Source organism: Perognathus longimembris, chromosome 2 (genome assembly GCF_023159225.1).
Source record: "Perognathus longimembris pacificus isolate PPM17 chromosome 2, ASM2315922v1, whole genome shotgun sequence".
NCBI lineage: Eukaryota > Metazoa > Chordata > Mammalia > Rodentia > Heteromyidae > Perognathus > Perognathus longimembris.
The window spans coordinates 110,404,149-110,417,182 of record NC_063162.1 but is presented as its reverse complement, the minus strand read 5'-3'; the positions used below and the strand labels follow the sequence as shown (position 1 = coordinate 110,417,182).

General features: G+C 32.5%; 1 protein-coding gene across 1 annotated transcript in view; it reads left to right on the top strand.

Annotated features, from left to right (window-relative positions):
• Sema3a (semaphorin 3A) overlaps positions 1–12,130 on the top strand; it is a 188,042-nt gene extending 175,912 nt beyond the window's left edge. Inside the window, exons 16-17 of the mRNA XM_048339923.1 lie at positions 8,078–8,220; positions 10,332–12,130. Of these exons, the coding sequence (XP_048195880.1) occupies positions 8,078–8,220; positions 10,332–10,787 (599 nt within the window). The 3' untranslated portion in view covers positions 10,788–12,130. The remainder of the gene's footprint in view (positions 1–8,077; positions 8,221–10,331) is intronic.
• Positions 12,131–13,034: the final 904 nt, after the last annotated feature.

The window sequence follows — 13,034 nt, the reverse complement described above, 5'->3', positions numbered from 1 at the left end:
ATTTCATAAAGTATCTTTGGCAATGCCATCTTTACAGTCCACAAAGCTATAAATTTAGCATTTTGTAGCAGTGTTATTATGGCCTGAGTTTTACCCTCTTCCAACTACAAATCTGAGCATTTAACCCAAAGAGGAACTTTAAGATGTGATGAATGAGCTGATGTCATCCCTAATAAAATCCCCAACTTCAATAAATTACCAAATTTCATCAAGTCAGAGATGATACAGAATATAAAATGCTTCAATATTTTATGTTCTGCTAAGCAAGAAAAACTCCCCAGGATGAGTAGTCTAAGAAAATAGTCCGCATGGGCCCAAGAATGAAAATGATTCAGTAGTAGCTAAAGTGATAAATAAATTCCCCTACAAATGAAGATTGTAAGAAAGTTGTCTGCTTTAATAAAAATCACAGGAGAAAGGAAAATGGTTTAAAAAATCAATTTCTAGAACCTTAAAGTGGTACTTAAGAAAGTTTTGGTTTTTAGTTCCCACTACCAGGGTAAATGCAAATCTTTAGACAGAAGGTTTAATATAAATAGCATCAGGTTAGTACCTTCACATGTGTGTCCAAAGTAAGAAAGAATTCTTTCTGGAAGAAAGCAACTTCAGCTCAGATCAAGGGAAATTGTGATACTTTCTGATACCAGAGATATTGAAATATAAGTGGCTGTGCATACTAGGATCGAGTTGTTAGCAGTACCATCTATTATGGTAATCATCAACAATTTTAATGTTCTTCACTGGGGATGGAAAAATCATTGTCTTCTGATGTTACCAGAGGTAAACAATTCATTTATACACATTAAATGTGTGTAAGCACATATACATATAAAATGAATAAGAAAGAAGAATTATTGTGCTACCCTTATTCCTTATGGATTTAAATACTCATTAGAGACCACCTGATTGCACACTTAAAATTTTACTGTTTATAAAGGCAGTTTTTAAAGCTTTCAATGTTTTTCTTTAATTCCAAGCTTTATAAGGATTGCATATAACTAAAATTCAAAATGTAGTTTTCATTATTGTTTATGGGAGTTTCCTACTTTAGCAAATGTGTATTTCTACCTCTTGGGGGAAAAGTAAATGAAACATTAAATTCTGTATTTCCTGGTCTCTTTTAAAGTGAATGCTTCTATGATAACCTTCCTCTGGCCTATACATCATTTGTGATTTGTTTGGTAATTCATTGCTATAAAATCATGAAAATAAAATATTCCAAATGTTCCATACAGACAAATATATATTACATACATTGATATGTACGTATGTACAAACAGACATACAGTTTTTTATGGCTTTGTAAGTAAACAAGTCTCAGTTTGTCCTAATCTAAGAATCATTAAAGCCTCTGGTATCAAAGGATAGTAAGTACAATTATTTAAATGGTTTCAAAATTTTTGTTTTGTTTTGTTTTGCTTTGCTTTGCTTTGTTTTCCTGTCCTGGGGCCTGAAATCAGGGCATATACACTGTCCTTAATCTTTTTAGCACAAAGCTAACACTCTACCACTGGAGCTACAACTCCATTTCTGGCTTTGTGGTGGTTAATTGGAGATAAAATCTCATTAAGTTCAAGCCATGATCCTAAGATCTCAGCTTAACAAGTAACTAGGATGATAGGAATAAGCCATTGGTGCCTGGCTTCACTGGTCATTTTATAACACACTGATTTCATCAGCATATTTTACAAATACGATACTAGAGTATCTCACTAATAAAATAATTATGAATAATAAAATTAAAGTTCCCTAGCCAGTTTATCTATATACTTGCCTATATACAGACAACCACATTCATAAGAATACGTAGATTCAAGAAAGTCTCTAAAATACTAAGTAATGTATCCTGATTGATAATTAATTCTAAGTACCAAAACATATCTTAATTTGGAGAACATAGCAATGTAGATTGAATTTAACAAACTGACAAATTGTTGGAATTTTCTGTAAGGTTTTATTATGTCTTTTGAATTTAAAAGTTGTGACCTCATTAAGCAAAGATAGAGATAGATAAATAGATAGATAGATAGATAGATAGATAGATAGATAGATAGATAGATAGACAGACCACATTTTAATATGCAGATTATGTTCATGGACATTTGTTTTAGAACAGCACACAATCACAAGAAACTAGTTGGCATAATTATAATATGCATTGGAAACTAATACACTAATCACTATCTTGAGATACAGACACACACACACGAAAACACAAACACACACACCACCCCAGTTACATATTTTAAAGTATCTTAGTACTTCTAAAGAATTTTAAATATTTAATATTTTAATAATAAATTTCTAAAAATAATAATACCTATTACATGAGAACATTTAGCTTTTTTTAGCTACTATTTAAAAAACAGGTAAAATATAGTAGAGTGGTATGAATGAATGACATTTAAATTGTTTTAATATTTTATTTTATCTTAAGAGAAACAGGTTCATCAGCAAAACATCTTCCAAGCTGTTGCTACTTAAACATGTTTTTCATCCAGTTGGAGTTAGGCAGCATTCTTTTCTATTAATAACATTCTTGTATTTATGGAAAAAGCATCTAGAATCTAGTAAGGAAAACTTAATAACAATATTTTTGTTTAAGTAGCATATTGCTTCAGTCTTTCAATTTTACCAAGATATCATAGGTAATGTTTCTTTATCTTTTTTGCTTCAATAGGCACACTGAATATTACAGAGAAAATATTAAATGTACAAGCTCATACAAGAACTACCTGGAATTCATTTTTTAATGTAATCGACTGTATTTTCTACATGACTCAATAATTTAAAAAATAATTGCAAGCAGTTACCTCTCTCCTAAATTAAGTTGACTTCTATATTTATTATTTATAAAATTTAACTTTTCATAAAAGACTTTAAAATCTAATATTAGAAGTCAAATTGAATGAACATAGGAGGGCCTACTACCCCATTCATCTCTGTCTTCTATCTGAAATTGAGTTTCCTAAGACTGTGACATTATTCAAATTTCAATCTTGGGAGATATTTATGGGGTTAAAACTGAGAATGAAAGCTGAAATATGATGCCTCTGCTTTAGCTAAATGGGCAGGGAATCACATGCTAAATAAGGCCTTTAGCAACATGATATTTCTGGCCAAATGATGGATATCATGACTTTCTGTTGTTACAAAAGGAAGCGATTTATTTAATTTTTACTTTCCTCCCATCCTTACTGCTTTATTAGTCTCATTTCATTTCCATAAATTATCCAACTAAAAGAGGAAATGATTAATTGAAGATTGCTTTCTTAAACATTATTTCTTGTCATCAACAGCTGCAACATATTGTAACATTGTTATTCAAACATACCGTAGTACTTTTAAAATAATTTTAATATTTATTTGCCATTATTTTTAACTACTCAAACCAGGGAGCATTTATTATGTAAATTTTATAGCTTTATCATTTTTCTCCTGCTGGGAAGTCATGACAAAAGATTAGCTACAACACAGTTATTTTATAAGTGGGGAAAACATATTAGAATTATTTTTTGAATGTGGATGCTTCCTTCCAGGATAATTACAAACTGCTTTTGTTCCTTTATTAGTGTAGCTCTCTGGAGATATGAGAAAATATGTATGTTCCTTTTCAACTATTTCCATTTCCATTTTGTCATATTTAGATTTTTTTTTTGTTTTTAAGTCATTTCCTGTTTCTACCACATTTCCAAAATCAACTTTGTAGCATTATTAAATGAAATGCAGTATTGAAATGTTTCTATCCACCAGCAGTTGGATGAATAATTTTATCACAGTCAAAGTTATTGCTCCTATGCCATTTAGGACTGACTAAACTTCTTATGCATAATCATGACATTTCTCTCATCTTGTGGATGGTAGTTACCTCAGATGTCATTTTTTTTAAGTTCAGTCAAGTTATCTACAATGAATTCATAATTGTTTTTCTGCTAGACTTATCCGACCACATATTATAGGGGACACAAGTGTAACAACAATTGTGCTCCATGTGCTCTAAAGAGATACACAAAAATGGTGTTTTAGGAAGTGTTGAAGCAGCATATGTTATTTGATGACTATGAGGTAGTAGGATTAATGTTGAAAAATATGTCACAATTTGTTTTAGCAAAGATGCTCAAAAAAAGACTTTAAATTGGGCTTTAGCAATTTAAACTCTCCCAAAAGTAGTATCATGACTGTCTCCTGACAGGTGTATCACTATTATATGATTAGATTTTGTGCTAATAGTTGATGTAGATAAGGATATGTAGCTAGCTAGCTAGAATGATGGAGTGATAGCCAGATACTCCTGATTCACACCTGTAATCTAGGTAATTAGGAGGCTGAGATCCAAAAGATCAAGTTTAGAGGTCAGCTAGAAGAGAAATGTCCATGATAGTCCATCTCCAATTAACCAGAAAAACAAAACAAAACAAAACAAACACCTTGGCCTGGCTCAAGTGGTAGCACGCCAACCAAGCAAGTCAAGCAAAACTAATAAAATATTATTTTTTCATCTAATCATATGTTGAAGATGATTTACAATTATTTGACTTTTTCAATAATCAAATATAACATAAAGATGACATCAAATCCACACAGACAAAGCAGATTCATTTGTAAAGGACGAAAGCAATCTTGCATAACCATTTTTGTTTACCAAGAAGGTACAGTATATGACACAAACATGTCTAATGAAATATAATAATGCATTTTTGTACTCCAATGAAAAGAAGAAATGGGACCATAAAGTTCATTTCTGAAGGTTGAACCCATTGTTAAAAAATAGTCTCAACTATTTCTTAAAATTAGACCAGAAAGAATATCCCTCAATGGTGACATCAAGAAATCACTGCAATGCAATGGACAGCACACTCACAATACTCTTTTCATATACATAGTGATGAAGCCATGGAGTTTGCATATGGACTCACTCACTCACTCTCCAAACCGAACACAGTATCAATTACTCATTACCATACTGATCCTTCACAACTGCTCTCAGGTCAACTGATTCAACCCAGGGGGTGATTTTAGGTTACACTCAAGCTGAAAATGTAGGATTTCATATCTTTCAGGATATCTTTAATTAACAGTATATCCTTGGTTAATTTTTGGATTTGTATGGCATAGCCTTGAATTCAATATAAATGAAGAAAAGTACTTGGAGTACAATACACTGTTATTTACATGTTTAAAGTTTGATTTAACAAATAACCTGATTGATAGTTTAATTGACACAGCAAAGCAGTGACTAGGCATGTGAGATGTGACTGAAAATAGTTTCTATTTTTAATTTCTTCTAAAAGAAAGAGGAGTGTTGGAGGGAAGTAGAGAGAAGAAGAGAGAGAGAGCACACCTTTTTTCATTATTTTGAAAATGTTTATTTAGAAGGCATAAAGTGAAAGGAGATTTACAGGTAATAGCTTATATATTATTATATCTGAATACCAAAACATAAGGGTGCTTTTCTGAAGCAACTTGAAATAAAAGTCCTGGTTCTAAGTTAAAATGATTGGATGTACAAATGTTCTGCTACACAAATATTAAAATTACAGCCTCAATCCAATGGAAATTTACTTTTGATATTACGGCTGATGTCAGCAAATCCTAGCAAAATATTAAAGAGGAGAATCTCTTAAACAAAGAAATAAAAACACTACTTCTGTGAGTTTACTATGATGGACAGTTGTTATGAAAGTCATACAGCTTCACTCGCTGCTAGCTAGGAGATATTTTTTTCTTTTTGCTTATAGAAAGGGGAGGAAAGAAAGGTTAACTTCAGAGAGAATGAGACCTTAAGGAACTGGCAAAAATAATTATCAAAGCAAATTAATTGACACCAGGCCAAAGAACCAAATAAACCAGCTGTAGTTCCCTTCTTCATGCAAACAAGAGTCTTAATGTCATTAAGACCATGAAATATTACTCTACTACAATAAAAATAACTTTGTACAGGTTCTTGGTTAAATCATTTACCTTATGATAGAATCAATTATAGAAAAGTAGTTGTTTTATTTTTGTGTAAGAGAACCTTTTGTACTTTTCTTTCAATACTTTCAGAAAAGTATGCTATCACTGATGAAAATTTTGAAAAGAAAATTAAAAACAGAATAGCTTTTCCCTCTCTGAAATGCTTAGCTTAATTGTAAACTGAAATTGTGATTTTGAAAACAATACACTCACATTTCCTGGAGGCTTCTTCTTTCTCATTATTTAAGGTACATACTCTTTTAGCCATGTGTTAGCTAACATACTTAGGATTTAAATAGATTTCTCTTTGAGAGAACTAACCTATTTGATAGCAATTTAAACAGGTCAGATGGGAGACAAGTTATTACCATACATTCCACAATGAGGAAATCAGGCTTAGAGACATGGCTCCTGAGCGGCAAGTTTGCCTATTTCTGAATCTACTAGAGTTATCTCTGTTAATATAGTGTCAAATACATTTATTGGAGAGACTAAATGAAAGGTGTATTGATAAGAAGAAAATGATTTCTTGATGCTACAAGTGTATACTACGTAAGAATTTGAGGAAAAATGTGTTCAGTACAAATGGTATGGATGACAAAACAAATGAACACAACAATGTGCAGTGTATTTATTCAAGTTAAGATGCACTAGGACTTTCAGAGGGTTCTTCATTGTAGATGATACATGTATCCAATATTTTTAAAAATGTGATTTGAGATCAGTGTAACATTGCAACTTCTTTACATTGCATTTTTCCTATTTCCATGGGGTTTATCTTTTCAATGAGAAGAAAGAACTAACTCCCAATATTAGCACGTTTGTTCTATACCCAAGGCAACTGAAAAGCAGGCCCTGAAGTTGACATCCCTGGAGAAAACCAAGGGTGAACTGTAAAAGGTGAGAGTTAGGAGATGAGGGTCACAGGGCATGCACAGTGACTGGATAGAAGCAGCGTTTCGGAAATCTCTAAACATACTGATCACAAATCCTATGAGTCCTGCTAGACAAAAATGTTAAGGTAATCAAGACAAGAGTAAAACTGTCATGGTGCTGTCAAGAAAATGGTGTGGGTACATTATTTAAATTAAACATCTTGCTAGAGTTTGAGATCGAGAGCAAACTTTTTTAAAAATCTGTCTGCACTGTCAGTTTTCTATGTATGTGAAATCGATTTATTATTTTCTAAATTAATTTAATGAGTTCCAGATTGCAGAAGATATCATAATGGAAACAGGATTATAGAACATAATGTGGAGTTTTGTTCTCTAAAAGAGCTTTACCTAGATTCCCTATGTCTTCCTTTTGATCTGAGCTGTGTTTCACTCTTACCACATTGTAAGAGGTTACATCAAGGGTAAAATAATAGAAACTTAATCAGGAAACACATTTTGTTGTTGCTACATTTTATTACATACTGAAGCATATTCCATGGCCTCATTCTTGAAAATAACAAAAGATGTGTCCTTTTCAAATAAAGACAATTGAAACCACATTGCAAGATAATTATGCATCATTCTTCGAAGCCATCTCAAACATTTTATACCAATCAATCTTCAGGGAAAAAAAAGTTGCGAATTGTTTGGGGGTTACTGATGTGGAATATAAACTTCCTGATCTTTCTTTTCTGTAAAATACTAGATAAATATTATTGATTTTTAAATTTAATTTTACAGATGAAGAATAAAGCACAAAAGCAAAATGATTTTTTTCAGACACAGATGCTTCTTCCCCAAGTCCAGTCTCAAACCTTTCCTTCCTGAGAATGGTAAAATACACATCGGCCCCATTACTCTGAACATAAGGTTTGGAGTGCAAATAATCTGAGTGTATGATCATGGTGTAGAGATATACAGTCTTAATACACAGTACTGATTTTGTTAGTCTATTGTTATTTACTGGTAAACTAAACTCTATATATGCTTTATTCAAATGATTATTCTCTTTAGGTCAGCATTGGTATCTGAAGGTTTATATTTTTTACATTTCTGCCATTTTTAGTCAATTTGAACATAACTTCCAAGTTGGGAATAAATTAGCTCTTGCATTTCCAAGTTAATATTTGGAAGGTCAAGATAACTTCTCTAACATTTCTTCATTTCATTTTCTTTTCACTGTCCAGATAATCACAATGGCCATAGCCTGGAGGAGAGAATTATCTATGGAGTAGAGAACAGTAGCACATTTCTGGAATGCAGTCCAAAGTCTCAGCGAGCTCTGGTTTACTGGCAATTCCAGAGGCGAAATGAAGAAAGAAAAGAAGAGGTACTGGAATATATCCATGCTATTATTTCAGTGTAGCATTTACTGTTAAATAACCCCAGTATTATTGCCTTGAAGGGAAGAAAAATACTAAACACTCTTACTTTTTATTACCCAATCAATAACTCTTTTGTCACACAAATATTCTCTATGGACTGATGATATGACAAATATGTGATAGAATTTGCCAAACAAATTTGAGGTGATAAGAGTTTCTGCCTCATAAGCAGTTTGAGAAGACACTTTGGATTCTCCTTGTTTCTTACTGTGTTTATTTTTTTATCGTGCTCATCAACAAAGTGATTATTTTTATCTCTATTTCTGCATTTTAAAAATGAAATCTGTCTAGTAATTTTAAATTCCTTTTAATTAAAAATGGTATTCAAACTTATTTTACTTATCCACTTCTTCTTAAAATGGTAGATGAATATATTTTAGATTTAGCATGAAGCAATTGATGTGCCAGCTTCAAGTTTGATTAAAAGATAGTCCTACAAACAGGCAAATCATCTTCCTCTATAGATATACTTTCCCTTTCAAAGGTAAGTAATTTTATATAAAAAATATCTCAGAGAGAACTTCAAGCCTTTAACACCATTTTGTAGGCATTAAAAAAGCTGGGCCCTAAAATCCCACTGACATGGGAGACAGAAATTAAGAGATCTCAGATTTAGATCAACCTGGGCAAAAAGAACTCTCCAACACTCAATGAAAACCAATGACTACATCCAATTATGCCAGCTAGGGAAAATCATCACAGCTCGTAGCAGTGGCAAGTTCATGTCATCCCAGTGACATATGGAAGCACAGCCCAGGACAATTTCAGTAAAAAGCAAGAACCTACCTCAATTCCAAGTTATGGAAACAAGTAGTTTATCATTGTTGTTGTTTTCAATATACCACATGAAATTATGCCCTTTTTCTTTTGTCTTTCTTTCCCATGGTTTTACCCCTGGTATAACTGTAACTGATTTTAGTACAATGGATATTGTATATACATGTATTGGAACTAGGGAAGGGAAAGGGAATACCACAATCGAGAGACAAAGGGTAAAAAGACAAACCAGTGCAACAGCAATACTTACAAAACTCTATGGTGTAAACCAACTGTACAACTTGTGGGTGGGTAGGGAAATGGGGAGGGTTGAGCGGGGAAATGAGGGAGGAAGTAACAAGTTGGATGAGAACTGTACTCATTGCCATACATATGAAACTGTAACCCCTCTGTACATCACTTTAACAATAAAGAAATGGAAAAGAAAACATAAAAATAACAACGCACAAGGTGCTGGCAATGTGTCTCAAGACGGGCAAAGCCAACAGAGCCAGCCTGAGAACCTGTATTCCTTCTTTTATTTTTTGTCCTCCCCAAAATAATTAAGTAAATAACCAAGCTGTTTAGCTAATTTGTACCGTGGATTATGTTTTACAATCATAATATGAATATTAAGATAAAATTATTCCCAAGAGCTACTACAACGTGTTAAGTAATTTTAAACTATACACTACAATATGCTGAGGTTGATTGGCTTTATACATTGCCAAGAAAGGCTTCCTAGATTTCTATTATAATCTGTATTCAAAGTAAAAGTAGGTTTGAAACATTCCAGTGCATAAGATTTCATTAAAAACAATTACAACACTTGATATCTTGTACTTCTTTTCTTATACTTTCTCAACTGCTATTTTTTTAAAATTTTATTTCTTTCAAATCTTATCGGTTCTTTCTAATGCTCTGTTGCTTTCTATTTTCGTGCTTCTGTGGCTCTAAATTAAGATTCTAGTGTTAACTTTGTGCCATATTCATGTATGTAGGCTTGAGTCTACAAAAATAAAGTACATCCTGGGGTGTTTTCTTCTAGGTTACCTGGAAGTTATTATAATACATTCTATTAAAACGGTGGTGCAGTCAATAATGGCCAATGCATCTTAGAGGTTATCAACATTATACCTCTTTTCACAGAGAAAAATTCTGTCATTCTTCTGAAATTAGGAATTTTGGTAACTGCTAAAATTGTGCCTCCTGGGCCAATCTAAAGTTTTACTCCCATAGAGCTTTGGATTGTATATTTCTGTTAAGTATGTGTCTTTTAAAATAATTTTTTTTCTAATAGATCAGAGTGGACGATCATATCATCAGGACAGAACAAGGACTGCTGCTACGCAGTCTGCAGCGGAAGGATTCTGGCAAATACTTGTGCCATGCAGTGGAGCACGGGTTCATGCAAACACTTCTTAAAGTGACCCTGGAAGTCATTGACACAGAACATTTGGAAGAACTTCTTCACAGAGATGACGATGGAGATGGCTCTAAGACCAAAGAATTGTCCAACAGCATGACACCTAGCCAAAAGGTCTGGTACAGAGACTTCATGCAGCTCATTAACCACCCCAATCTGAACACAATGGATGAGTTCTGTGAACAAGTTTGGAAAAGGGACCGAAAACAACGTCGACAGCGACCAGGACATTCTCAAGGGAACAGTAACAAATGGAAGCACTTGCAGGAAAATAAGAAAGGTAGAAACAGGAGGACCCACGAATTTGAGAGGGCACCCAGGAGTGTCTAAGACCCATTACCTTTGGAAACCTCAAACAAGTAGAAACTTCCCTAGACAATAACTGGAAATAAAATGCAATATACATTAACTTGTTTTTCATGGCATTATGTGGATGTTTACAATGGTGGGAAATTCAACTGAGTTCCACCACTTATAAATTAAGTCCATGAGTTACTTTCTTACCAGGCTTTCTTCTTAATTCCAACACCTAATAGAGAACACAAGTGAGCCCAAAAGTTTGCTTCAGCAGACTTCATGTTTCCTGGGAGATCTCATTGTACAGGTTTCATGTTCTTCTTTGCCTGAGAATTAAAAATGTCATTTGCCATATTGACATGGAAAATAAAAAGAAACTGCATCAGCAAAGACATTTTATTGAACTAAATTTCAAAATAACTGCATGGATATAGTAACTGATGAATATTCCCAAATGTGGTTGGATTCAAGGATATTTTTGTCTACCAGCACTCGTGTTTGTATGTACTGGAGGAGTAAATAAGTAAAATTATACTGAATGAAATGGTATGTGGAAATACTGAAAAGCAAAACAAACAAACAAAAAACAACCCATAAACTATCCATCATGCAGAAGAAAAAAATGGAATATACACTGATCTACTACTGATATCTTCTTTCAGCTTTGACCTAAAGATGTATTTTATTAAAACCATAATTTAAATGTACCATGACAAATTGCAGTAAAAATTAGTTGTTTTCTAAGCTAGAGTAGGTTTCTTACAGTTATCGTGCTATATAGTTTGTTTTAAAAAATTCCAATTGTGTGCTGCTTTTTTTCCTCCCACACTTTTGTTGTCAGTTCTGTAGGAGGGATAACTGATATTTCTCTAGAGACATATCTACATCATTAACTTTTAATTCCTCAAATAAAGATAAAAATGATACTTTATTTCTCTGATGAAATCAAACAAAAGGAAGCTCTTCACATCTCCCCTTCTTCAAGTATTATCTAAGTTAATTCTAACTTGTGTGATGTTCTTAGAAAACTGGAGAAATAAGACAGCATAAAAGGAAAGAAAAATTGATCCTTTGATACATTTTGTGATATGTAGAGAATAAATGAAAAGAAAGTAAGACTACATATTTCCTCAAAATAATAAGCATTGTCTTCATATAGTATTAACAGAAAACATTTCTTGATTATGTGCTTGAAATCTCGCATGGTGTTTGAGACATAAAACCTCTGTAATAACTCCATTAGGAATTATTTCAGTCACTATAGGATTTTGGAAATGAGAAAGAAAGCAAACCTATACAAAACAATGTTATAAAATCAAATTCTCCAACTATTTCTTTCTGAGTCAGCTGCTTCTTATCTCACATTGTTGAGCAAATTATATACATAAAGGTTACATGACTTTTCATATAAACAAGAGTGACATTTACACAAACTGTTTTCCAGGACATACGCCACATTTTGAAAATTCAAACTTCTTTTTCTTTTAAAGCATTTCAAATTAAGAATCTCTTTGTTGTCTGAAGATGATTCCTTGAGAATCATTGATGTCAAGATAGCTATGATTTTCAGCATGATAATACACTTCCTGCACTGTGTTCATCTTTTCAGATATTCCTAGGCCTTCACCAAGCACAAAAATGAAAATATCTTATTGCTAATTAATGAAGTGACATTGAAATTTTAACTGTGGTGTCTTGGGATTTTAATTAACTCAGCATTAATTTCTCACCTCAGAACACATTGAATTGTTATTCCCACTCAGCTGAAATGTTTCACAGATGGGAGTTCATGTTTCAGTTTTAATGATTATTCAAATAAACAATGTGTTGACATGTATTTCAAATAAAAGCCTAAAAATTACATTAAAATTTAGGTTCCATTGACTAATCAGGGTGTTAATTTTGGAAGTATGTCCTCAAATGAAAGATCAATTATTAAATTGTTTGAGAACACACTCTTGTACTCAAAATAGTGTTTGATATATAAATCAAAAAACAGAATGCTTCAAAAGCAGGGTATTCTTTTATTTTGGTTTATTGTCTTAACAATGCTAAAATTCAGTGTTGCATTTCACTCTAAGCTTTCAGCTTGCTTCAGCTGAAACAAATTTATTCATAACAAATATCTTATTTCTTCTAGTCCTTAGCAATAAAGGGTTTGAAGGGATAGAAATTGTATAATCACCTCATGGAAGTCTTCCAAAATCAAAAATTGAAGGGTTAGAAATTATATAATAATCTCATGGAAGCCTTCCAAAATCAAAATTCATTTTGTTTAAT